The 26256-nt window shown below is 39.1% G+C and overlaps 1 protein-coding gene across 4 annotated transcripts in view; it reads left to right on the plus strand.

Annotated features, from left to right (window-relative positions):
- Nucleotides 1-26256, plus strand: part of AKAP9 (A-kinase anchoring protein 9) — a 176186-nt gene that overhangs the window by 94805 nt on the left and 55125 nt on the right. For all 4 annotated transcript variants that reach the window (XM_055420403.2, XM_055420407.2, XM_055420415.2 and 1 more), the window contains exons 21-22: nucleotides 752-957; nucleotides 11039-11265. In XM_055420403.2, coding sequence (XP_055276378.2) covers nucleotides 752-957; nucleotides 11039-11265 — 433 coding nt within the window. The remainder of the gene's footprint in view (nucleotides 1-751; nucleotides 958-11038; nucleotides 11266-26256) is intronic.

A 26256-nucleotide genomic window follows, 5' to 3' on the forward strand; every position in this document is an offset into this window, starting at 1 on the left:
TATCTCTGAGTACTAAGATATTTTGGTGGGTGGGTAGGAGCATTTTCTACTTTTTTAAAATAATAATGTATTGCTTGTTAAAAAAGAGAGGGAGATGCACTATTAATTCCATTTGGTTGAAAATAGGTTCCTTCTGCTCACTGAAATGAGTGTGGTATGTGTAACTTGAGAAGTTTCTGTCTCTGGAGCAGATGTAATAACCAGCAGCCTGAGGTTTTCAACCCTCTGGTGTTGGCAGATAGTGAGATTGTACTGTAGACCTTTATAAAAACAGGTCTCTGCCTATTTTTGTAATTTATTTTAGAATATGTTGTTCAGCATGCGAAAAGATATTTTAAAGGTTAAACTGTATAAGAGTAACCATGAATAGTATTGCCAACTCAATAACTTACTTATGATTAGGTATTGTGCACACTTTTTGAAACTTAACTTTTGCATCTCCCTAAAATTTTCTTCTAATTTAGAAGCTACTAGCTTAAAACTTTAGTTATTTGATTTCTTTCAGGTCAGTAAAATGCTGCACATTTTCAAAAATTAGTTGACCGATGAAAATTTTTCAGAGGAAAACGAATTTTATAGTTTAAATACAAAAAGCACTTCATTTTGGTGCTACTGCATATTATTTTTAACAGGATCATATGAAGTTTTACTTTTTAAGTCAGATGTTTTATAGTGTATTTTTCTTTTGTAGATTTAAGTGTTTGCTTTAAAAATATTGAACATTTTAGTGAATGTTTCCTTACCTGTACAGGTATGCACTCCAGAAAGCTAATAACAGACTTCTGAAGATCCTCTTAGAAGTGGTAAAGACAACCGCAGCTGTTGAAGAAACAATTGGCCGCCACGTCCTGGGCATTTTAGATAGATCTAGTAAAGGCCAGTCTGCTGCCAGCCTCATTCGGAGGTCAGAAGCAGAGCCACCAATAAAGTCTTGTGTCCATGAGGAACAGACAGGAGGTGAGTTTTATGTGCTGTTCAAACTATCATAATTATTTTCAATAAATCTTGCTGAGTTCAGGCACATTACTAGTGCTGAAAATATAGAGCAAAGAATACTATTTTCCAATAAAAATCCTCCAAACACAAATACACTAGAGCTAGTCTCAAAACAGCATTATTGTTTAGCATTTGCAGATGGGTGTCTTAGAGTTGTCATTACACATACTCAGGGTTATTATTGTGCTACATAAATCAAAGGCTGTTTAATTTTGCTGCCAATAAAAGAAAAATTTCATATCACCACTTAAGACTCTTACCAGTATTTATGTGGTATAAGCAATGTCCTGAAACCACCCTCTAAAGGGGACAGTTTTTGTCATACGGGGAAAGATAGGGTCCAGACACTTGGACCAGAAGATCAAGGCCTTCCTTCACTGCCATTCCATATCCAAGAACTTTTCCCCAGTTGGAGGCGAGTCATCTGAAAATAAAAATGCCAGTTATGCAGTTTTTGAGAACATTCTGTTTTAAGTTTCATGGAAAAATGATAAGAAATTATCCCACTTAGAAAAAGTTTACTTAATTGTAGGTTGGCCACTTAATGTTTCTAATGCAGAGAAAAGCTTGATTTGGACTTTTAACTAAACTTGGTTTTAAAAACTGAAGTTGAATTCAAAGATAATTTTAAAAACTACTTTTCATGAAGTCAGAGGTGAAATGATACTGTAACTTTAAATTTTTCTTTCAAACTTTGTAGAAATGTTTTTTTTTTTATTTCACTGTTGGATAAGCTCTCAATCAAGGGCTGTTTGTTTTCTGCATATGATAGAGAAGAATTAGGTAAAATTTTCTTGATCTCATTGTAAAAGTATTTATCAAATCATGCTTTTTGAAAAACAATAATTTCATAAGCTAGTTTCACCTAACCATCTGGGAAAGGGGCATTTTGCTGTAAGACCGCCACCATATCCAAAAGACTGAGGAATGTTTGGTACATGACAGGAAGTTTTTTTTGTGTGTTAGCAGTTCTCCTACACATTTCTCGAAGTGGTTGCTGAGGTGTTCGGCAAATGATATTTCTTAAAACATAGCAAACTCACTTCCACAGCAGTGCTCCCATAGTTAAGAAAAGAAAGATTAGTAATTTGACTCACGTATAGAGGATTATGTTTACATTCCCTTTCTATGATAAAGCAGACCTAAAAGGACATCTGATCAACTGGCCTACTTTCCTGCATATATATGAAGTCGCTCAGTCGTGTCCAACTCTTTGCTACAGACCCCATGGACTGTAGCCTACCAGGTTCCTCTGTCATCCGTGGGATTTTCCGGGCAAGAGTACTGGAGTGGGTTGCCATTGCCTTCTCCAGGGGGATCTTCCTGACCCAGGGATTAAACCCGGGTCTCCTGCATTGCAGGCAGATGCTTTTACTGTCTGAGCCACTAGGGAAGTCACTTTCTTGCATAGTCCTCTAAATCTCTAAATATAAATTAAATATATCTAGCTACTATATTAAGATACCCAATGATAGAGTAGTTTTTCAGTATAAGTAGTTTTATCTTCATTTTTACAAACACTTATTGAAAAGTTTTTTTTCTTTTTTGCTCTCTGCTTCACAATTCTCAGTCCAGTGAAGAAGGCATGGAAATTTCTATTCAAGGCAAAATAAAATCATGGTATTTAATGTTTTACTTAATAGCATTTTATACATGTTTGAATCGATTAAGCCTTTTAAAATGAACATTTAATTATTTAATTATCAACAGATTTTGAATGAATAATACTAAGATACAAGAGAAAAAATTAGTCCCACTGTTAAGAAATATGGTATAAAGACTATTAAAGCAGAGATAAGAATTTTGCTGGAGTTAGAATATATAATTTCCATTTAGTCAGTTTTTATGTTATTGGCAATGATGTGGTAATCTTAGTAAAATTAGAAAGATCACTAGTATCATTTTGGGGCACTTAGATTCACTTTACATCTTGAAGGAAATACTGAATTTAAAGAATTTATAATTTAAAACTGAGGAAAATACAGTCTAAAATACTGATACCATGTTCCATATGTAAGATTTTTTCTGGTGTTTCTTCATATGTTTAATGGGAGTATTATTGTAAAAACTAAAATGAACTTCTAAAATAGTTCTTTTGTATCTTATTTAATATAACAAAAAGTTCAGTTTTAATCTAATTATAAGACAACTGGTCGTGGTGGTTTGGTTGCTAAGTCATGTCTGACTCTTGCAAGTCCATGGACTGTAGCTTCCTGGGTTCCTCTGACCATGGAATTCTCCATGCAAGAATACTGGAGCGGGTTGCCATTTCCTTCTCCATAAAACAACTCTTGCTCTTCAATTTTTATATATGACTTTTTGCTGTGGGTAGTAGCACTTGTAATCTCTGCAGTTCTCAAGTCTAAACTTGTTTAGATTTTAAACATGTGTGTACTTGTTCACGCTCTAAAAAAAAAATATTGACTTGCTAATGTTTGCTTCCTCATAAGAGCAACGTAGTTTATGAAAGTGAAGGGAAATTTTGAGCCATTGTGGAATTGCTTGAACTTGAGTGAATATTAGACTAGTTCATAAAAATGAGTTTCCTTAGGAGGTATTGAAATAAAATGTCCTGTAGGCCTACACTGTGATGGTTCAGTGGTAAAATACCTATACCTCCCCCTTAGAAGATCAGGGACTGAATCTTATTTGCTGCAGCTTTTTATTTTTGGAGCAGTGCGATGTTATAGTAAGAATACTGGATTAGTAATGAGAAGGTCCTTCTTCCAGTTCACTGTGGCCCCTTGGGCAAGTCTATTACTCTCCTGAGGCTTCAGTTAGTTTAGTCATCTGTCAGGTACAAAAATCAGACTAGAACCAGTGGTTTCCAGTTGGAGCTCTAGATATCTTCAGACCAGGGCAGGGGACTCTGCTATCCTATCACAGGCCCTGCTTAAACTGAGAAGCTGATTGCTATCTCTATAGAATGAACATGGTATAATCCACAGAATAAATGACTAAAGACTTTTTGGATAACTTATCATCTACCGTGTTTCAGATACAGGTCTGAGTGGTTGGCCAATCTGAAATCTCGATTCTGTTCATCAAATTGATCATTCTGAGAATTCTCCTGGCATTTAATGAAATTGCCCTGCCAATTTATATCTTTCCTTCCAAAGACTAGTTATTAAAATACAAGTTTGATATTGTTCTCATTCCTTTATTTCACTGGAGTAAGCAAAGTTTTGTATCTTTATTGGAACATATTGAGATTATCTTTGTTTGTATCTTCAAAATGTCCTCAGTAAAGTACATTAAGCTGGTTCACATCTTCATCTTTATTAGGTACTTTAATGTATTTTTTATTAGCCATTAAAAAATTAACATTCAGTGGCTTTTTATAGGCCACATTTTAAATATATGCTTTGTATTTTGTGTTTGAGAGTTGCTCCAATGTTATATATAGTATCCTCAGTTTTTTTTCCTTACAACTGATTGCTTCTTTATACTGTAAAACTTGCTGGTATCTTCATAATATTACAGAAAAAATGATTTTTCTCAACTTTGCCCTCTCCTGAAGACAAAGCTCAGCAAACGCTATGAGAGATCAAACCAATGCTTGCTTCTAACAGCTTGGATTTCTGTTTCTATGGTATCAAAGCTGCTTTCTCTGTGGATAACAGTACCTTCCAATTGCCAAATCCAGTAGCATCTTAGTTCTTGTCCTGTTTGACTTTCTAGACAAACAGGATTATTGAAATGTTCTCTCCATGTCTCCTGGAACATCTTGCTCCTGTCTTTCTTGAATTTTTTTACAGAGATTTTTTGTTGTCTTATTCTACACAGAGATGCCAACTGTTTGTCCTTCTCTCACTACATATTGCTTCTAGCGTAAACATGTCTTCTTCCAAGATTCACCTCTCACCTTTCTACAGTTCGTTCAGTTCACTCGCTCAGTCGTGTCCGACTCATTGTGACCCCATGAACTGCAGCACGCCAGGCCTCCTGTCAATCACCAACTCCTGGAGTCCACCCAAACCCATGTCCATCGAGTCGGTGATGCCATCCAACCATCTCATCCTCTGTCGTCCCCTTCTCCTCCTGACCTCAATCCTTCGCAGTGTCAGAGTCTTTTCAAATGAGTCAGCTCTTCGCATCAGGTGGCTGAAGTATTGGAGTTTCAGCTTCAACCTCAGTCCTTCCAATGAACACCCAGGACTGATCTCCTTTAGGATGCACTGGTTGGACCTCCTTGCAGTCCAAGGGACTCTCAAGAGTCTTCTCCAACACCACAGTTCAAAAGCATCAATTCTTCAGTGCTCAGCTTTCTTTATAGTCCAACTCTCACATCCATACATGACCACTGGAAAAACCATAGCCTTGACTAGGAAGACCTTTGTTGGCAAAGTAATGTCTCTGCTTTTTAATATGCTGTCTAGGTTGGTCATAACTTTCCTTCCAAGGAGCAATCGTCTTTTAATTTCATGGCTGCAGTCACCATCTGCAGTGATTTTGGAGCCCAGAAAAATAAAGTCAGCCACCGTGTCCACTGTTTCCCCATCTATTTGCCATGAAGTGATGGAAAAGTAGGAAGTCAAGAAACACCTGGAGTAACAGGAAGATTTGGCCTTGGAGTACAGAATGAAGCAGGGCAAAGGCTAATAGAGTTCTGCCAAAAGAACACACTGCTCATAGCAAACACCCTCTTCCAGCAACACAAGAGACGACACTACTAACATGGACATCACCACATGGTCAACACCGAAATCAGATTGATTATATTCTTTGCAGCCAAAGATGGAGAAGCTGTATACAGTTAGCAAAAACAAGACCAGGAGCTGACTGTGGCTCAGATCATGAACTCCTTATTGCCAAATTCAGACTGAAATTGAAGAAAGTAGGGAAAACCACTAGACCATTCAGGTATGACCTAAATCAAATCCCTTTTGATTATACAGTGGAAGTGAGGAATAGATTTAAGGGACTAGATCTGATAGACAGACAGAGTGCCTGATGAACTATGGATGGAGGTTCATGACATTGTACAGGAGACAGGAATCAAGACCATCCCCAAGAAAAATGCAAAAAAGCAAAATGGCTGTCTGAGGAGGCCTTACAAATAGCTGTGAAAAGAAGGGAAGTGAAAGGCAAAGGAGAAGAGGATAGATGTACCTATTTGAATGCAGAGTTCCAAAGAATAGCAAGGAGAGATAAGAAAGCCTTCCTCAGCGATCAGTGCAAAGAAATAGAAGAAAACAATAGAATGGGAAAGACTAGAGATCTTTTCAAGAAAATTAGAGATACCAAGGGAAATTTTCATGCAAGGATGGGCTCAGTTAAGGACAGAAATGGTAGGGACGTAACAGAAGATATTAAGAAGAGGTCAAGAATACACAGAAGAACTGTACAAAAAAGATCTTCACGACCAAGATAATCACAGCGGTGTGATCACTCACCTAGAGCCAGACATCCTAGAAAGTGAGGCCAAGTGGGCCTTAGGAAGCATCACTATGAACAAAGCTAGTGGAGGTGAGGAATTCCAGTTGAGCTATTTCAAATCCTGAAAGAAGATGCTCTGAAAGTGCTGCACTCAATATGCCAGGGAATTTGGAAAACTCAGCAGTGGCCACAGGACTGGAAAAGGCCAGTTTTCATTCCAATCCCAAAGAAATGCAGTGCCAAAGAATGCTCAGACTCACAGTTGCACTCATCTCGCACGCTAGTAAAGTAATGCTTAAAATTCTCCAAGCCAGGCTTCAGCAATACGTGAACCGTGAAATTCCAGATATTCAAACCGGTTTTAGAAAAGGCAGAGGAACCAGAGATCAAATTGCCAACATCTGTTGGATCATGGAAAAAGCAAGAGAGTTCCAGAAAAACATCTGCTTCAGTGACTATGCCAAAGCCTTTGACTGTGTGGATCACAATAAACTGTGGAACATTCTGAAAGAAATGGGAATCCCAGACCACCTGACCTGCCTCTATAGAGAAACCTGTATGCAGGTCAGGAAGCAACAGTTAGAACTGGACATGGAACAACAGACTGGTTCCAAATAGGAAAAGGAGTGCGTCAAGGCTGTATCTTGTCACCTTGCATATTTAACTTATATGCAGAGTACATCATGAGGAACGCTGGGCTGGAAGAAGCACAAGCTGGAATCAAGACTGCCGGGAGAAATATCAATAACCTCAGATCTGCAGATGACACCACCCTTATGGCAGAAAGTGAAGAGTAACTAAAGAGCCTCTTGATGAAAGTGAAAGAGGAGAGTGAAAAAGGTGGCTTAAAACTGAGATCATGGCACCTTTCTACAAATGAGCCCCTAACTGCCAAAAGGGAACGTCTCTCCTCGATGTTGCGCATTAGCACTTCAGGCTAATCATTTCTCGTGCTTACTATACACACTTTCTCCTAGTTTTTTAGTGTTTCTCTTAAAGACTCTGCTGTCACCTGAGAGTCATCTAAGCTGGAAAAACCCAGTCATCTTTTACTGGTTTCTTTCTTCCTTGTCTTACACATTCCGTTTTTTCCAGCCCGTAACCAGCCCTTGTCCATCTTTATCATTTCTCATCTGGACAATTGAAATAGCTCTCTAACCAGATTCTTGTTTTCTAACCCGTGCTTCTGCATTGATCCAGTTTGCTTCCTGGTTCAATGAATTGATACTCCTACTCAAAAAATTATTTACTTCCCCATTATGTATAACAAAGCCCCCAGTTTCTTAAAACTCGAAGCCATTCACAGCTTGGATCCAGCCTCCTTCCAGCTGCCTTTTCTCAGCGCTCTCTCCTACCGCATTCTTGCTTCTCCACGTTCTGTGACTCCACAAGGCCTCGACTCATCATCGTGTCAGACCATCACCTCACCTCAGATTTGTTAAAGTCTCTGGATCCATTGAAAGGAAATGTCCCTAGAATGCATTTAATTCCCCAGCTAAAGATATGAGATATGTATTTTTAGTGTTAGCACCAATTGTAAGCTATTAATATTTCTTGCTTCATCAAAAATATCATTCATTTTTTTAGGCTACGTTAATTTTATTTACTGACTTTGTAATATACATTGTACAGTATCTGAACTCATTTTGAATTCTAAGGTCATTTTGAACTCTTTGAGTATTTATAAACTGTTAGCCCCTACTTTCACTTTTCACTTTCATGCATTGGCGAAGGAAATGGCAACCCACTCCAGTGTTCTTGCCTGGAGAATCCCAGGGACGGGGGAGCCTGGTGGGCTGCCGTCCGTGGGGTTGCACAGAGTCGGATACGACTGACGTGACTTAGCAGCAGCAGCAGTCCGTATTATCAATACATTCAGTTTTTATTTGATCACCACCTCTTGTGCAGTGTCATGAATCTCTGTCCATAGTTCTTCAGCTACTCTATCAGATCTAATTCCTTGAATCTTTTTGTCTCTTCAACTGTATAGTCGTAAGGGATTTGATTTAGGTCATACTTGAATGGTCTAGTGATTTTCCCTACTTTCTTCTATTTAAGTACCAATTTTGCAATAAGGAGTTCATGATCTGAGCCACAGTCAGTTCCCGGTCTTGTTTTTGCTGACTGTGTAGAGCTTCTCCATCTCGGCTGTACTATTATTAGTATTTCATTATTGACCATCTGGTGATGTCCATGTGTAGAGTCTTGTGTTGTTGGAAGAGGGTGTTTGCTATGACCAGTTTGTTCTATTGGCAAACCTCTGTTAGCCTTTGCCCTGCTTCCTTTTGCACTCCAAGGTGAAACTGTTACTCCAGGTATCTCTTGACTTCCTCCTTTAAATGCTGTTGAAGTGTTGCACTCAGTGTGCCAGCAAATTTGGAAAACCCAGCAGTGGCCACAGGAATAAAAAGATCAGTTTTCACTCCAATCCCAAAGAAAGGCAATGCCAAAATATGTTCAAACTACCATACAGTTGCACTCATCTCACATTCTAGCAGTGTAATGCTCAAAATGCTCCAAGTGAGGCTTCAACAGTACATGAACCAAGAACTGGTTCAAGCTCGATTTAGAGAAAGCAGAGGAACCAGAGATCCAATTGCCAACATCCGTTGGATCATAGAAAAGGCAAGAGAGTTCCAGAAAAACATCTACTGCTGTGTTATTGACTACACCAAAGCCTTTGACTGTGGATCACAACAAACTGTGGATAATTCTTCCAAGAGATGGGAATACCAGACCACCTTACCTGCCTCATGAGAAATGTGTATGCAGGTCAAGAAGCAACAGGTAGAACCAGACATGGAACAATGGACTGGTTCCAAATTGGGAAAGGAGTTTGTCAAGGCTGTGTATTGTCACCCTCCCTGCTTATTTAACTTACATGCAGAGTACATCATGTAAACTGCTGGACTGGATGAAGCACAAGCTGGAATCAAGATTGCTGGGAGAAATACCAGTAACCTCAGATATGCAGATGACACCACCCTTATGGCAGAAACCAAAAAGGTTCTAAAGAGCCTCTTGATGAAAGTGAAAGAGGAGAGTGAAAAGCTGGCTTAAAATTCATCGTTCAAGAGATGAAGATCATGGCATCTGGTCCCATCCTTTCATGGCAAATAGATGGGGAAACAGTGACAGACTTTATTTTCTTGGGCTCCAAAATCACTGCAGATGGTGACTGTAGCCATGAAGTTAAAAGTAAATTTGTCAACTTTTGCTGAGCGACTAAGCACACAACACATGTAATAGCACGAGTCAGATATGACTTAGTGACTCAACCACCACCACTACATAATAGCATACGTTTTAAGTCATTTTCTGCAATAGTTTTGGATTCTTCAGCCAGTGACTTATACAGAGGAAGTACTTGGGGAATGTTGAATTATGCTGATTTCAGATCTCGTATTTGAAACTGCATCTGATATTTTTACTGCATGAGGTTGAGAGACTTCCATATGGCACCAGCTACTTTAGCAAAACATTTTAAAGAATAGCTCTTATTCTCCTGGGTGATTGTATCAAACTGAATATTTACTCCAAGTACCTTGGAAATTAAAATTTCTTCTGCTTTTAATTTGTTAACTTTACACAGTGACTGATAAATATGTGCTACACGTTAATAAAAGAATAGATAGTTCCTCTTCAGGGAATTTCATTGTTCGATTGTAGCAAGCTGCCACAGATGAGTACAGGATTCCATGGAAGTGATAAATAACCTATCCTTTTATTTCATTTTAGAGAAAACACTTCCAAAGCCTTATCTCTGCCCATGTAAACTCAGTTTTCTTTACATAAGTAAAAAGACTAGTGTGGGAACATAAGGCCACAGTTTAAATTAGAACTGTTTATTAGCCTAACCTCTTCCTGGTATGCGTGCTGCATGCGCAGTTGCTTCAGTCATGTCCAAATCTTTGCAACCCTATGGACCCATAACCCTCCAGCTTCCTCTGCCCATGGGATTCTCCAGGCGTGAATACTGGAGGGGGTTGCATTACCCTCCTCCAGGGGGTCTTCCTGAACCCATGTCTCCTGTGTCTCCTGCATTGCAGGTAGATTCTTTACCCCCTGAGCCACCTGGGAGTAACCAGTTACAAAAGGCCTTAGTCCCTTTTACTGTCTAGCCAAGCAGGTGATGCTGCCCAGGATAGTGCTCAGAAATCAAAGTGTTTTCTCCACACATAATCAAGTACTTCCATCTTTCCATACACTTGGAATATCCCATTGCACAGTGTTTTCCTTTTATGTTGTTGTTTAAATATTTGTTTTCTCGTTAAACTTGTGTGTAATGCCCTTGAGGGTAGGAACCACATCTTGCCACTTTTATATTTCCATTACTTAGTAAACCTTACACGGTGGGCATGTAGTAAATACCTATTGAAAGGTATTTTAAATTTTTTTATCAAAGGAAAACTACTAACTCTCAAGTATTAATTTATGCAAAGCCCTTTTAGCATAGCATTATTCTTGCCATTCTTATACCTGGTAGGTCATCACATAATACTACATTCGGAATTTGCCTATTTTGTTTTGTTACAGTGTTATCTTAATAACACTTTTATTCCAGTGATTTCAAGTTTTAATTTTATTTTATTTTGTAATTTTTGTTTTTACTGAAATGATTCATTATGATTGATTTATACCTTCAAAATAATTCTGATTATAGATGAATCCATACCCTCTTATTCTGGAAGTGACATGCCAAGAAGTGACAGTAGCGTGTGGTCCAGAGTAACTGAGGAAGGCACAGAGCTGTCACAGCGGCTCATGCGGAGTGGCTTCACTGGGCCTGAGATAGACCCTGAGAATGAAGAACTCATGCTGAATATCAGCTCTCGGCTACAGGCAGCAGTTGAAAAACTCCTGGAAGCCATAAGTGAAACTAGTAGTCAGGTAAGCTCCTTATATTGCTAATATACACTGAGTTTGAAGTAGGTTTTCTTTTAAGCTCAGGAACTACACCTAAATGTTTTCTCTCCTCTGTCTCACAGGAATCTAGTTTGGTTCCCCTTTAATAATTTGTAGTTTTTTTGACAATTGATACTGGTATCAGTAGGCTTCTTTTCAAATGGTAGGGGTTAATATTCTGATGGAATCTTAAAATTCTAAAATTTAGTGTTTCAATTTTCAGATTTTTTAGACTCTTACTACACATTAACTTTTTGACATCAAAAGAGGTTTTAACTTTACCACTGTATGAAATATTCCATTATAATATATATATTTATTTGAAGGAATAGTATAAAAGAATCTCTAAACCATCCGCTCACACATGTCATAACAGTACTGTTAAATACAACAAATCAAGCCCACAACTCCTTCATGATTTTTGCATTCTTTTCACAAATATGGTTAGAATACCTCACTTTACTACCTTTGTAGGTAATGAGAATGAGGGGCAGTTTCTATCTTAAAGTATTATTTTCATAGAACTTTTAAGCATATATACCATTGTATTTATGCCTTAACTTGCAGTTTCTTCTATCTATAAAATGTTTACACCCTGTATAAGTGTCTCTTAAGTACCCCATGCAGAATTTTTAAAATTATTTGCTGTTTTAAAATTAAGAAATTTCACTTATTTTTTAAATATTTAATTTACCTGTAGAGTCATAGCTCTCTTGTTAATCAAATGAGACCCTCATTGTCATCAGCTGCAGGGCCAGTATTATTAACATTTTTCACTGATATCTTTATGCAGTGTGTTCTAAATCCATGTGCATTTCAAACAAAAGGTGAGAAGTTGAAAGAATATGTTTGATCTCTTGTTTCTGCTGATGTCTGGGCTCCATTGATGCCACTTTTTTTCTTCAAGAAATCATTCTGTTTCTGCAGCAGCAGTGACTATTAGATGTATCAAGTTTGACAAATATTGTTGTATATATTTTAATGCAAGATTCATTTCTTTATGTTAAGTCAGTTATTATACACCATTTTTTGAGTCATCTCTTATTTAGTGACCATTGAAATAATTTGTTAACCACCTACTGTTTGGTTAACATCATTATCAATCCATTATTCTTTTTTTTTTCCTTTTGGTAATTTGCCGCTGGCATTAAACTAAGAAGGCATTATCAAAGCAATGTATATTTCCAATGAAATATTTAACCTCCTAGTAGTTTTCAGCCATTAGAGTTTTCCTCAGATTCATTTTTCTTTGTTGGAATACAGTCTAAATTTTCTTCTGTGACAGAGTATGGGCTCTATCTTTGAGAGCAGAAGAATCCTAACATTGCCGCACATTGCAGTGAGAATTTACTGATTGGCCAGTGGAATATATCATCATATATCTACTGTTAAACTTCTGGATTGTACCTTGATTGTGTGAACAAACTAAAGTATTCATGTGCAATTAAGTAGGTCTCAGAAATGTTTTCATAGATAAATTCTGAAGATATAAATATAGAAGAAATTGTTATGTTTAGGTAATTTTTTGTTTTTCTGAAGCTTGCTTTACATAAGGATTTAAAAACCTTTATTTCAGTAACTCATAAATTTTCCTAAGCATCCACAAAGAACTAAAAAGCGTGCGGTATTCCTGAAAACTCAAATCTTTGTATATTTACAAACAGAAAGGATGAGTATTTACACAAAGAATGATAGGGGTCCCATCTTCACGATAATCACAATGAGTTATTTTTCATTCTCAACATCCTGAGTGCTGTTAAGGAAATGGCATCAATTAAAACCAGCCTCACTGTGTTATTAACTTGACGAGACATTAAATTATACTTTTGTATCCAAGAATTATATTTATTGCATTTTTCATCAGCCTCAGGTGTAGCCAGCTCAAGATCAAGCATTGAAATTATGAATGTAGCTACAATTTAAAAATACATATTTTCTACTAAGTTATATCTTTTGAAGTCTTTAACAAAATTTATGTAAGTGCTGGATTTGACTTTGTTTTAGAATGCTTATGTGTAAGCCACTTGAACAACATGCCTCTGCTGAATCAACTGCGCCACTTTGAGCATTTCAGCTGTTGTTTTTCAGCACTTCTAATGCTTGAATGCATATGCATTGTAATTACTTATTTTATTCTGTAAAAGTTGTGTAGTAGGGATAATTCTGTACTGAATTTCCACATGATCCTTCTTTTTTGGTGGGTTTTTTTGCTTATTTGAGCCAAATTGCTATTTAATTTCTGTATTTATCTTTTATGCCATGAAAACAGCTGTTAATACTTTTCATTTTTTGACCACTGTTAAATACTTTGACCTCAGTCTTGCGCTCTGTTGATACCCATTGTAATTTATGGACAGTCTAGTTAATGCAGTATATTTGGCATTTGACAGGCTCCATGGGTAAATATACCAGGTAAATAAATCAGAAGTGATGAGTGGTTGGACTTGTTCTTTCAGGCTACTGAAGAGAAACGTTCCCATAATCCATTAACAGTGTCAACAGAGACCCACCTGAAGCACTCAATTTCCCAGGCTAAGATTCAGTTCAGTTCAGTCACTCAGTCGTGACCGACTCTTTGCGACCCCATGAATCGCAGCACGCCAGGCCTCCCTGTCCATCACCAACTCCCAGAGTTCACTCAAACTCACCTCCATCGAGTCAGTGATTAGGCTAAGATTACAGCTTATCAAATAAGCTTATGTGACCAGGGCAGGCCCTTTGAGGTGCATTAGGAGCCTGGTTATTCTCAATTTGTTAAGTACTAAAGCAGCAATGTGTCATGTAGGTTTTTTTGTATCTTTTTAGTTAAAATATCACTGAAGAGAGCACGGAAATTTTGCCTCGATCAGTAAGTAGTCTCAGTGTGCAGTCTCCAAAGCAGCAACACAGGCATCACTAAAGACTTGTTCAAAGTGTAAATTTTCAGGCCCTGCCCGAGCCTTACTGAGTGATGGAGCCCCCAAACCTGTGTTTTCACAAGTCCTGTAGGTGACACCGATACAGACTGAAGTTTGAGAACTGCTGACCTAGGAATTATTATTATCATGTTCACATTATTCTTGCAGAATTCTGAAGTGTTCTACTAATAACCTGTTATATAAAAAAAATTGAAGTAGCTATTGACATTTGATATAAAAATCAGATATTTCTTAGATGAATTATACTTTTAAGGCAGTGGGAATGAAAACTTTGAAAATTTTTCTTTAAATTTAGTTCAGTTACTGCTTTTCCATGAGAGATGTTTAAAGACATTGACTTCATGATATTCTCATTAATAACTAAAATTATTTTGAACATGATAAATATTTTTACCAATTATTTTAACTCCAAAATAATGGATAGTTCTTTGAAATGACTAGTATTCCATTTCCATTTTATGAGGCATTATTTGATTCTTCTTCATAATGGAATATTTCCCTTTTATCTTGGTTTTTTTTTTTGTTTTTTTTTAACTTGTCATAAAAATCTAAAACAGAGTCAACTGCTATGGTGCCTTTTTTCAGTGAAAGAGACTTTCAGGTAAATAGCTCCGCACAGGGTACCCTGAGACTAGAAAAAAGAGAGTAGCATCTGAAAGTTTAGGGTGAGGTGAGAATAAGTAAAGCTATTGGAGGGCTTGATGCTTTGAGAATAGTTGCTCATTCATCATTATTGAGCACCTCGTATATAACAGTTGCTGTTCCAGATACTGGAGGTACAGCATTGAACAAAATGTACAGAGTCTCTAGTCTCATAGAGCTAACAATATACTGGTGGAGCCTGATGATAAATAAATATTATATGCCAGATGGTGATACCTGCTGTGAAGAAAAAATAAGGGCGATAGAGCGTGATGGGGGGAGAGGATATTTTACGTAGGAAAGTTAAGGATGACCTCTCTGGTAATGTGATAGTCGAGCAGAGACAGCCGGCAGGTAAGTTGGGAAAGAATGTTTCGGGCAAAGGAGTAGTGAGTATAGGCCCTGAAGTGGTCCCGTGCTGTTTCTCTTTATGGTTGACAGAAGCCCATGCAGATCAAACAAGAATGGGAAAACTATGGAAGCCAAGGTCAGAGTGATACCTGGGGACTGGATTACATGGAACTTGGAATTTAATTCATAAAGAGATGTGGAGTCTTTGGGTACAATTTTTTAACTTGTTATTTTTAAGTAATTTTATTTTTTGAAATTAAAAAAAATTTTTTTATTTATTCTTGGCTACGCTGTGTTGTTGTTGCTGCGAAGGCTTTTCTCTAGTTGCGGTGAGTAGGAGTTGCTCTCTCCTCTTGCCGTGCACAGGCTTCTCACTGTGGTGCTTTCTCTTGTTGAGGAGCATGGGCTCTAGGACGGATGGGCTTTGGTAGTTGCAGCACACGGGCTCAGTACTTGCAATTCACAGGCTCAGTGGTTGTGGCTTAGTTGCTGCGCGGCGAGTGAGACCTTCCCTGATCAGGGATTGAACCCGTGTCTCCTGCATTGGCGGGCAGACTCTTTAACCATTGAGCTATCAGGGAAGCCCTTGAAATAATTTTAGACTTACAGAAAAGAAAAATAGTACCAAGTGTTCCCATACGCTTTTCACTCAATTTTCCCTAATGTTAACATCTTGTGTAACCATACTAAAATTATCAAACGTAAAATGAAAAGTGGTGCATTACTATAAACTGTAAGCTGTTTGGATTTTACCAGTTTTCCCACTAGTGTCCTTTCCTGTTCTAGGATCTATTCCAGAATCCCACCTTGCATTTATTGTCATGTCTTCTTCTTCTCCAGACTGACTGTTCCTGAATCTTGCTTTGCCTCGCATGACCTTGACATTTGAGAAGAACTGGCCAGTTACTTTGTAAAATGTCCCTTGATTTGATTTTGTCTGATATTTTCTCATCATTAAGTGAAGCTTATGCATTTAACAAGAATACCACAGGAGGAATGTGCCTTTCTCTGTGTATCAGATTTAAAGGCATATGTCTTATTACTAGTGATGTTAATCTCAACTGCTTGTGGTATCTGCAGGGTTTCTTCATTCTTTTATTATTTTCCTCCTGTAATTAATAAATGTTTGGGGGGAGGTACTTTGATACTTTTCCATGGGGATGGTCTTGGTCCCTGTCTCCTGTACAATGTCACGAACCTCCATCCAGAGTTCATCAGGCACTCTATCAGATCTAGTCCCTTAAATCTATTTCTCACTTCCACTGTATAATCGTAAGGGATTAGATTTAGGTTATATCTGAATGGTCTAGTGGTTTTCCCTGCTTTCTTCAATTTCAGTCTGAATTTGACAATAAACAGTTCATGATCTGAGCCACAGTCAGCTCCTGGTCTTGTTTTTGCTAACTGTATACAGCTTCTCCATCTTTGGCTGCAAAGAATATAATCAATCTGATTTTGGTGTTGACGATCTGGTGATGTCCATGTGTAGAGTCTTCTCTTGTGTTGTTGGAAGAGGGTGTTTCCTATGACCAGTGCGTTCTCTTGACAAAACTCTTATTAGCGTTGCCCTGCTTCATTCCGTGCTCCAAGGCCAAATTTGCCTGCTACTCCAGGTGTTTCTTGACTTCCTACTTTTGCATTCCAGTCCCCTATAATGAAAAGGACATCTTTTTTGAGTGTTAGTTCTAAAAGGTCTTGTAGGTCTTCATAGAACCGTTCAACTTCGGCTTCTTCAGCGTTACTGGTTGGGGCATAGGCCTGGATTACTGTAATATTGAATGGTTTGCCTTGGAAACAAATAGCTGTGAAAAGAAGAGAAGCGAAAAGCGAAGGAGGAAAGGAAAGATATAAGCATCTGAATGCAGAGTTCCAAAGAATAGCAAGGAGAGCTAAGAAAGACTTCCTCAGAGATCAATGCAAAGAATTAGAGGAAAACAACAGAATAGGAAAAACAAGAGATCTCTTCAAGAAAATTAGAGATTCCAAGGGAACATTTCATGCAAAGATGGGCTCGATAAAGGACAGAAATGGTATGGACCTAACAGAAGCAGAAGATATTAAGAAGAGGTGGCAAGAATACACAGAAGAACTGTACAAAAAAGATCTTCACGACCAAGATAGTCACGATAATGTGATCACTGACCTAGAGCCAGACATCTTGGAATGTGAAGTCAAGTGGGCCTTAGAGAGCATCACTACGAACAAAGCTAGTGAAGGTGATGGAATTCCAATTGAGCTATTTCAAACCTTGAAAGATGATGCTGTGAAAGTGCTGCACTCAATATGCCAGCAGATTTGGAAAACTCAGCAGTGGCCACAGGACTGGAAAAGGTCAGTCTTCATTCCAATCCCAAAGGCAATGCCAAAGAATGCTCAAACTACCGCACAATTGCATTCATCTCACACGCTAGTAAAGTCATGCTCAAAATTCTCCAAGCCAGGCTTCAGCAGTATGTGAACCGTGAACTCCCAGATGTTCAAGCAGGTTTTAGAAAAGGCAGAGGCACCAGAGATCAAATTGCCAACATCCGCTGGATCATGGAGAAAGCAAGAGAGTTCCAGAAGAGCATCTATTTCTGCTTCATTGACTATACCAAAGCCTTTGACTGTGTGGGTCACAATAAACTGTGGAACATTCTGAAAGAGATGAGAATCCCAGACCACCTGACCTTCCTCTTGAGAAACCTGTATGCAGGTCAGGAAGCAATAGTCAGAACTGTGCATGGAACAACAGACTGTTTCCAAATAGGAAAAGGAGTGCGTCAAGGCTGTATATTGTCACCTTGCTTATTTAACTTATATGCAGAGTACATCATGAGGAACGCTGGGCTGGAAGAAGCACAAGCTGGAATCAGATTGCTGGGAGAAATATCAATAACCTCAGATATGCAGATGACACCACCCTTATGGCAGAAAGTGAAGAGGAACTCAAAAGCCTCTTGATGAAAGTGAAAGAGGAGAGTGAAAAGGTTGGCTTGAAGCTCAACATTCAGAAAACAAAGATCATTGCATCTGGTCCCATCACTTCATGGGAAATAGATGGAAAAACAGTGGAAACAGTGTCAGACTTTATTTTTTGGGGCTCCAAAATCACTGCAGATGCTGATTGCAGCCACGAAATTAAAAGACGCTTGCTCCTTGGAAGGAAAGTTATGACCAACCTTGATAGTATATTAAAAAGCAGAGACATTACTTTGCCAACCAAGGTCCGTCTAGTCAAAGCTATGGTTTTTCCCGTGGTCATGTATGGATGTGAGAGTTGTACTGTGAAGAAAGCTGATCGCTGAAGAATTGATGCTTTTGAACTGTGGTGTTGGAGAAGACTCTTGAGAATCCCTTGGACTTCAAGGAGATCCAACAAGTCTATTCTAAAGGAGATCAATCCTGGGTGTTCATTGGAAGGACTGATGCTAAAGCTGAAACTGCAATACTTTGGCCACCTCATGTGACGAGTTGACTCACTGGAAAAGAGTCTGATGCTAGGAAAGGTTGGGGGCGGGAGGAGAAGGGGACGACCGAGAATGAGATGGCTGGATGGCATCACCGACTCTGTGGACATGAGTTTGAGTGTACTCCGGGAGTTGGTGATGGACAGGGAGGCCTGGCGTGCTGTGATTCATGGGGTCGCGGAGAGTCGGACACGACTGAGCGACTGAACTGAACTGAACTTTGATACTATGCAAATACCCTGTTTCTCATTAAACTTCCACCCACTAGTCTTAGCATCCATTGGTAGATATGCCTGTACCGTTGTCACTGTGGTGTTCTAGTGGTGATTTTCTATCATCATTCATCGTTCTTCATTTATGGATTGGAATTTTTCTATAAAAGCAGTTTCTCCTTTTTTTTTGTTGAGCTATAGAAATTTTCATTTTATTTATACTTTTAAATTCTTATTTTTTAAATTTTTATTGGAGGCTAATTATTTTACAATATTATATTGGTTGGTTTTGCCATACATTGACATGAATCCACCTTGGGGGTACATGAGTTTGATCTGCCAAACCCGCTCCCACCTCCCTCCTCCCCTTATCCTCCCTTGGGTCATACCCGCATACCAGCCCCGAGCATCCCGTAACATGCATTGACCCTGAAGTGGCGATTCGTTTCACATATGTTTGACATACACATATGTTTCAATGCCATTGTTACATGTGTTTCACATACACATGTTTCAATGCCATTCTCCCAAACCATGCCACCCTCACCCTCTCCCACAGAGGCCCAAAGACTGTTTTATACATCGGTGTCTTTTTTGCTGTCTCGTATACAGGGTTATCATTTGCATCTTTCTAAATTCCGTATATATGCGTTAGTATATTGTATTGGTATTTTTCTTTCCGGCTTACTTCACTCTGTATAATAGGCTCTAGTTTCATCCACCTCATAAGAAACTGGTTCGAATGCATTCTTTTTAATGGCTGAGTAATACTCCATTGTGTATATGTACCAAAGCTTTCTTATCCATTCGTCTGCAGATGGACATCTAGGTTGCTTCCATGTTCTGGCTATTATAAAGAGTGCTGCAATGAACATTGGAGTAGATGTGTCTCTTTCAATTCTGGTTTCCTCGGTGTGTATGCCCAGGAGTGCGATTGCGGATCATATGGCAGTTCTATTTCCAGTTTTTTGAGGAATCTCTATACTGTTCTCCATAGTGGCTGTACTCGTTTGCATTCCCACCAACAGTGTAAGAGGGTTCCCTTCTCTCCACATCCTCTCCAGCACTTATTGCATGTAGACTTTTGGATAGCAGCCATTCTGACTGGTGTGAAATGGTATCTCATTGTGGTTTTGATTTGCATTTCTCTGATTATGAGGGATGTTGAGCATTTTTTCATGTGTTTGTTAGCCATCTTTATGTCTTCTTTGGAGAAATTTCTGTTTAGTTCTTTGGCCCATTTTTTGATTGGGTCACTTATTTTTCTGGAATTGAGTTGCAGGATCTGCTTGTATATTGTGGAGATTAATCCTTTATCAGTTTGCTTCATTTGCTATTATTTTCTCCCATTCTGAAGGCTGTCTTTCCACCTTGCTTATAGTTTCCTTTGCTGTGCAGAAGCTTTTGATTTTAATTAGGTCCCATTTGTTTATTTTTGCTTTTATTTCCAATATTCTGGGAGGTGGGTCTTGGAGGATCCTGCTGTGATTTATGTCGGAGAGTGTTTTGCCTATGTTCTCCTCTAGGAGTTTTATAGTTTCTGGTCTTACATTTAGCTATCTAATCCATTTTGAGTTTATTTTGGTGTATGGTGTTAGGAAGTGTTCTAGTTTCATTCTTTTACACGTGGCTGACCAGGTTTCCCAGCACCACTTGTTAAAGAGACTGTCTTTTCTCCATTTCATATTCTTGCCTCCTTTGTCAAAGATAAGGTGTCCATAGGTGCGTGGATTTATCTCTGGGCTTTCTATTGTGTTCCATTGATCTATGTTTCTGTCTTTATGCCAGTACCATACTGTCTTGATGACTGTGGCTTTGTAGTAGAGCCTGAAGTCCGGCAGGTTAATTCCCCCAGTTCCATTCTTCTTCCTCAAGATTGCTTTGGCTCTTCGAGGTTTTTTGTATTTCCATACAAATTGTGAGATTATTTGTTCTAGTTCTGTGAAAAATATCGTTGGTAGCTTGATAGGGATTGCATTGAATGTATAAATTACTTGGGTAGTATACTCATTTTTACAATATTTACTCTTCCAATCCACGAACACGGTATATTTCTCCATCTATTAATGTCCTCTTTGATTACTTTCAGTAGTGTTTTATAGTATTCTGTGACAAGTCTTTTGTTTCCTTAGGTAGATATATTCCTAAGTATTTAATTCTTTTTGTTGCAACAGTGAATGGAATAGTTTCCTTAATTTCTCTTTCTATTTTCTCATTATTAGTGTATAGGAATGCAAGGGATTTCTGTGTGTTGATTTTATATCCTGCAACTTTACTGTATTCATTGATTAGCTCTAGTAGTTTTCTGGTAGAGTCTTTAGGGTTTTCTGTGTAGAGGATCATGTCATCAGCGAACAGTGAAAGTTTTACTTCTTCTTTTCCAGTTTGGATTCCTTTTATGTCTTTTTCTGCTCTGATTGCTGTGGCCAAAACTTCTAGAACTATGTTGAATAGTAGTGGTGAGAGTGGGCACCCTTGTCTTGTTCCTGACTTTAGGGGAAATGCTTTCAGTTTTTCACCGTTGAGGATAATGTTTGCTGTGGGTTTGTCATATATAGCTTTTATTATGTTGAGATATGTCCCTTCTATTCCCACTTTCTGGAGGGTTTTTATCATAAATGGATGTTGAATTTTGTCGAAGGCTTTCTCTGTATCTATTGAGATAATCATATGATTTTTATTTTTTATTTTGTTAATGTGGTGTATTACATTGATTTGCGGATATTGAAGAATCCTTGCATTCCTGGAATAAAGCCCACTTGGTCATGATGTATGATCTTCTTAATGTGTTGTTGGATTCTGATTGCTAGAATTTTGTTCAGGATTTTTGCATCTATGTTCATCAGTGATATTGCCTGTAGTTTTCTTTTTTTGTGGGATCTTTACCAGGTTTTGGGATTGGGGTGATGGTGGCCTGATAGGATGAGTTTGGAGTTTTCCCTTCCTCAGCAATTTTCTGGAAGAGTTTGAGTAGAATAGGTGTTAGCTCTTCTCTAAATTTTTGGTAGAATTCAGCTGTGAGGCCGTCTGGACCTGAGCTTTTGTTTGCTGGAAGATTTCTGATTACAGCCTCTAGTTCCGCGCTTGTGATGGGTCTGTTCAGATTTTCTATTTCTTCCTGGTTCAGTTTTGGAAAGTTGTACTTTTCTAGGAATTTGTCCATTTCTTCCAGGTTATTCATTTTATTGCCATATAATTGCTGATAGTATTCTCTAATAATCCTTTGCATTTCTGTATTTTCGGTTGTGATCTCTCCATTTTCATTTCTAATTTTATTGATTTGGTTCTTCTCCCTTTGTTTCTTGATGAGTCTGGCTAGTGGTTTGTCAATTTTATTTACCTTCTCAAAGAACCAGCTTTTTGGCTTTGTTGATTTTTGCTATGGTCTCTTTTGTTTCTTTTGCATTTATCTCTGCCCTAATTTTTACGATTTCTTTCCTTCTACTGACCCTGGGGTTCTTCATTTCTTCCTTTTCTAGTTGCTTTAGATGTAGGGTTAGGTTATTTAGTTGACTTTTTTCTTGTTTCTTGAGGTGTGCCTGTATTGCTATGAACTTCCCCCTTAGCACTGCTGTTACAGTGTCCCAGAGGTTTTGGGTTGTTGTGTTTTCATTTTCATTCATTTCTATGCATATTTTGATTTCTCTTTTGATTTCTTCTATGATTTGTTCATTATTCAGCAGCGTGTTGTTCATCCTCCATATGTTGGCATTTTTAATGGTTTTTCTCCCGTAATTGAGATCTAATCTTACTGCATTGTGGTCAGAAAAGATGCTTGGAATGATTTCAGTTGTTTTTGAATTTACCAAGGCTAGATTTATGGCCCAGGATGTGATCTATCCTGGAAAAGGTTCCATGTGCGCTTGAGAAAAAGGTGAAATTCATTGTTTTGGGGTGAAATGTCCTATAGATATCTATTAGGTCTAACTGGTCTATTGTATCACTTAAAGTTTGTGTTACCTTGTTAATTTTCTGTTTAGTTGATCTGTCCGTAGATCGAAGTGGGGTATTAAAATCTCCCACCATTATTGCATTGTTGTTAATTTCCCCCTTCATACTTGTTAGTAATTGTCTTACATATTGCGGTGCTCCTATGGTGGGTGCATAAATATTTATAATTGTTATATCTTCTTCTTGGATTGATCCTTTGATCATTTTGTAGTTTCCTTCTTTGTCTCTTTTCACAGCCTTTGTTTTAAAGTCTATTTTATCTGATATGAGTATTGCTACCCCTGCTTTCTTTTGGTCTCTGTTTGCGTGGACTATCTTTTTCCAGCCCTTCACTTTCAGTCTGTATGTGTCCCTCATTTTGAGGTGGGTCTCTTGTAGACAACATATATGGGGGTCTTGTTTTTGTATCCATTCAGCGTCAGCCAGCCTTTGTCTTTTGGTTGGGGCATTCAACCCATTTACGTTTAAGGTAATTATTGATAAGTATGATCCTGTTGCCATTTTCTTTATTGCTTTGGGTTCGAGTTTATATACCCTTTCTGTGTTTCCTGTCTAGAGAAGATCCTTTAGCATTTGTTGGAGAGCTGGTTTGGTGATGCTGAATTCTCTCAGCTTTTGCTTGTCTGTAAAGCTTTTGATTTCTCCTTCATATTTGAATGAGATCCTTGCTGGGTACAGTAATCTGGGCGGTAGGTTATTTTCTTTCATCACTTTAAGTATGTCTTGCCAGTCCCTCCTGGCCTGAAGAGTTTCTGTTGAAAGATTAGATGTTATCCTTATGGGAATCCCCTTGTGTGTTATTTGCTGCTTTTCCCTTGCTGCTTTTAATATTTGTTCTTTGTGTTTGATCTTTGTTAATTTGATTAATATGTGTCTTGGAGTATTTCGCCTTGGGTTTATCCTGTTGGGGACTCTCTGGGTTTCTTGGACTTGGGTGGTTATTTCTTTCCCCATTTTAGGGAAGTTTTCAACTGTTATCTCCTCAAGTATTCTCTCATGGTCTTTCTTTTTTGTCTTCTTCTTCTGGGACTCCTATGATTCGAACGTTGAAGCGTTTAACATTGTCCCAGAGGTCTCTTTTATTGTCCTCATTTCTTTTACTTCGTTTTTCTTTTTTCCTCTCTGTTTGGTTTATTTCTACAATTCTGTCTTCTAGCTCGCTTATCCTGTCTTCTGCCTGTTATTCTACTGTTTGTTCCCTCCAGAGTGTTTCTGATCTCATCTATTGCATTATTCATTGTATATTGACTCTTTTTTATTTCCTCTAAGTCCTTATTAAACCTTTCTTCCATGTTCTCAATCCTTTTCTCCAGGTTATTTATCTGTAACTCCATTTTACTTTCAAGATTTTGAATCATTTTCACCATCAAAATTCGAAATTCTTTATCAGGTGGAATCCCTATGTCTTCCTCTTTTGTTTGTGTTGGTGGGCATTTATCTTGTTCCTTTACTTGCTGGGTATTTCTCTGGCTCTTCATCTTGTTTATATTGCTTTGCTTGGGGTGGCCTTTTCCTCTTCTGGCAGTTTGTGGAGTTCTCTCTATTATGTAATTTCCTCGCTGTGTGTGGGGTTGGACGGGTGACTTGTCAAGGTTCCCTGGTTAGGGAAGCTTGTGACGGTGTTCTGGTGGGTGGAGCTGGATTTCTTCTCTCTGGAGTGCAGTGTAGTGTCCACTAATGAGTTATGAGATGTCAATGGGTTTGGAGTGACTTTGGGCAGCCTGTATATTGGAGCTCAGGGCTATTTTCCTGTGTTGCTGGAGAATTTGCGTGGTATGTCTTGCTCTGGAACTTGTTGACCCTTGGCTGGTGCTTGGTTTTAGTGTAGGTATGGAGGCGTTTGATGAGCTCCTATCGATTAATGTTCCCTGGAGTTAGGAGTTCTGTGATGTTCTCAGGATTTGGGCTTAAGCCTCTTGCCTCTGGTTTTTGGTCTTATTCTTGGAGTAGCCTCTAGACTTCTCTGTCATTTCCAAGGTGGTTCCCTCTGTTTGCCGGTCTCTTCAGTGTCTACTTTCCTCCCTGACACTAGGGGGCGGTGGTGGACACTTTTAAAGGCTCAGTTGTTCAGTCCTGTTCTGGGAAGGGAGGAACGCTGCAGACGAATATCTCTGGCATCGGTGGGGAGTGCTCGCAGTGTCTCGGCCACACTGGGTGTGACCCCGCTCACAGCGCGTGTGTTGTCCCAGTCTACACCGCACAGGCTCTAGGTTGCTCTGCAGGGAACTGTCCGAGGCCGGCGCTGGGTGGTATGCACTTCCCAGGTCTGAGCAACTTAAGTTCAGTTTCTCGGGTACTCCACAAAGGCGCACACTTGTCTGGGTCTGCGTTTTGTGCCTTCCCCAGTCCGAGCAGCTCAGGGGACCAGGTGTTTGGCGAGCGCAGTCGATGTGACTTATCACCTCCCCAGTCCCTGCCACTCGATTTTCTGGGTGTACAACCGGCGCACCTTCTCAGGCAGATATTGACCGGCCCGAGCCCAAGAAATCTTGATAAGCAACAAGCCTGCCTGCAGTTTGTATCCAATGCCTTTCTGGGGCCACGGTTGCCCCCTCCAGCCCTGGCTGACCTCCCTGCCTGTCTCAGCAGGGGATGGGGGATGGCCGACTGCAGCGGGCTTGCTCTGCTCAGCCCTTTGTTCTGTGAGCGGGGCTGGCGGAGTCTTAGGTTAGAGCCTTCCGCCTTTTCGTGGGGAAGCTATCCCAGTCTGCTTTGCTATCTCCAGTTCATTCTCTCAGATTGTTCTCGTGGCATTCAGGCCCAGTCCTGTCTCTAAGCAGTTCAGCTGGCTCCTCCCTGCCCAGCCCCCGCTTGCTAATGGCGTATGCAGGCGTCTGTGCTGCTTCTCCACTGGGAGTTACCATTTGGTGGGTAATCTGTGGGTTTTAATTATTTCTTTCTTTTTCCTCCCGGTTATGTGGCCCTCTGAGGTTCCAAGGCTCGCCACAGACTCGCCAGTGAGAGTGTTTCCTGGTGTTTGGAAACTTCTCTCTTTTTAAAGCCTCCCTTCCCAGGATGGAGCTCCGTCCTTACCTCTTTTGTCTCTCTTTTTATCTTTTATGTTTTTTCCTACCTCCTTTCAAAGACAATGGGCTGCTTTTCTGGGTGCCTGATGTTCTCTGCCAGCATTCAGAAGTTGTTTTGTGGACTTTACTCTGCGTTCAAATGTTCTTTTGATGAAATTGTTTTGGGAGAGAGTGGTCTCGCTGTCCTGTTCCTCTGCCATCTTGTTCCTTCTCCCTGTAAGAGCAATTTCTTCACTTGAATTTATTTTAACTAATCAGTCCTCGTATGGACTCATAGCTATTAATTTTTTTAGTGGGTTATCTATAATCAAATACTGTAATAGTTCTGTTCTAGCTTTGACGTGAAGAAGTCTTTCAGGTTGGCTCTTGGGCACTTCCATAGTGCTTCCTCTTTGAACATTTGCACTATCACAGTCTCCAGGCCCAT

Source organism: Moschus berezovskii, chromosome 3, assembly GCF_049115385.1.
Source record: "Moschus berezovskii isolate FMDL1 chromosome 3, NW_MosBer_1.0, whole genome shotgun sequence".
Classification (NCBI taxonomy): domain Eukaryota; kingdom Metazoa; phylum Chordata; class Mammalia; order Artiodactyla; family Moschidae; genus Moschus; species Moschus berezovskii.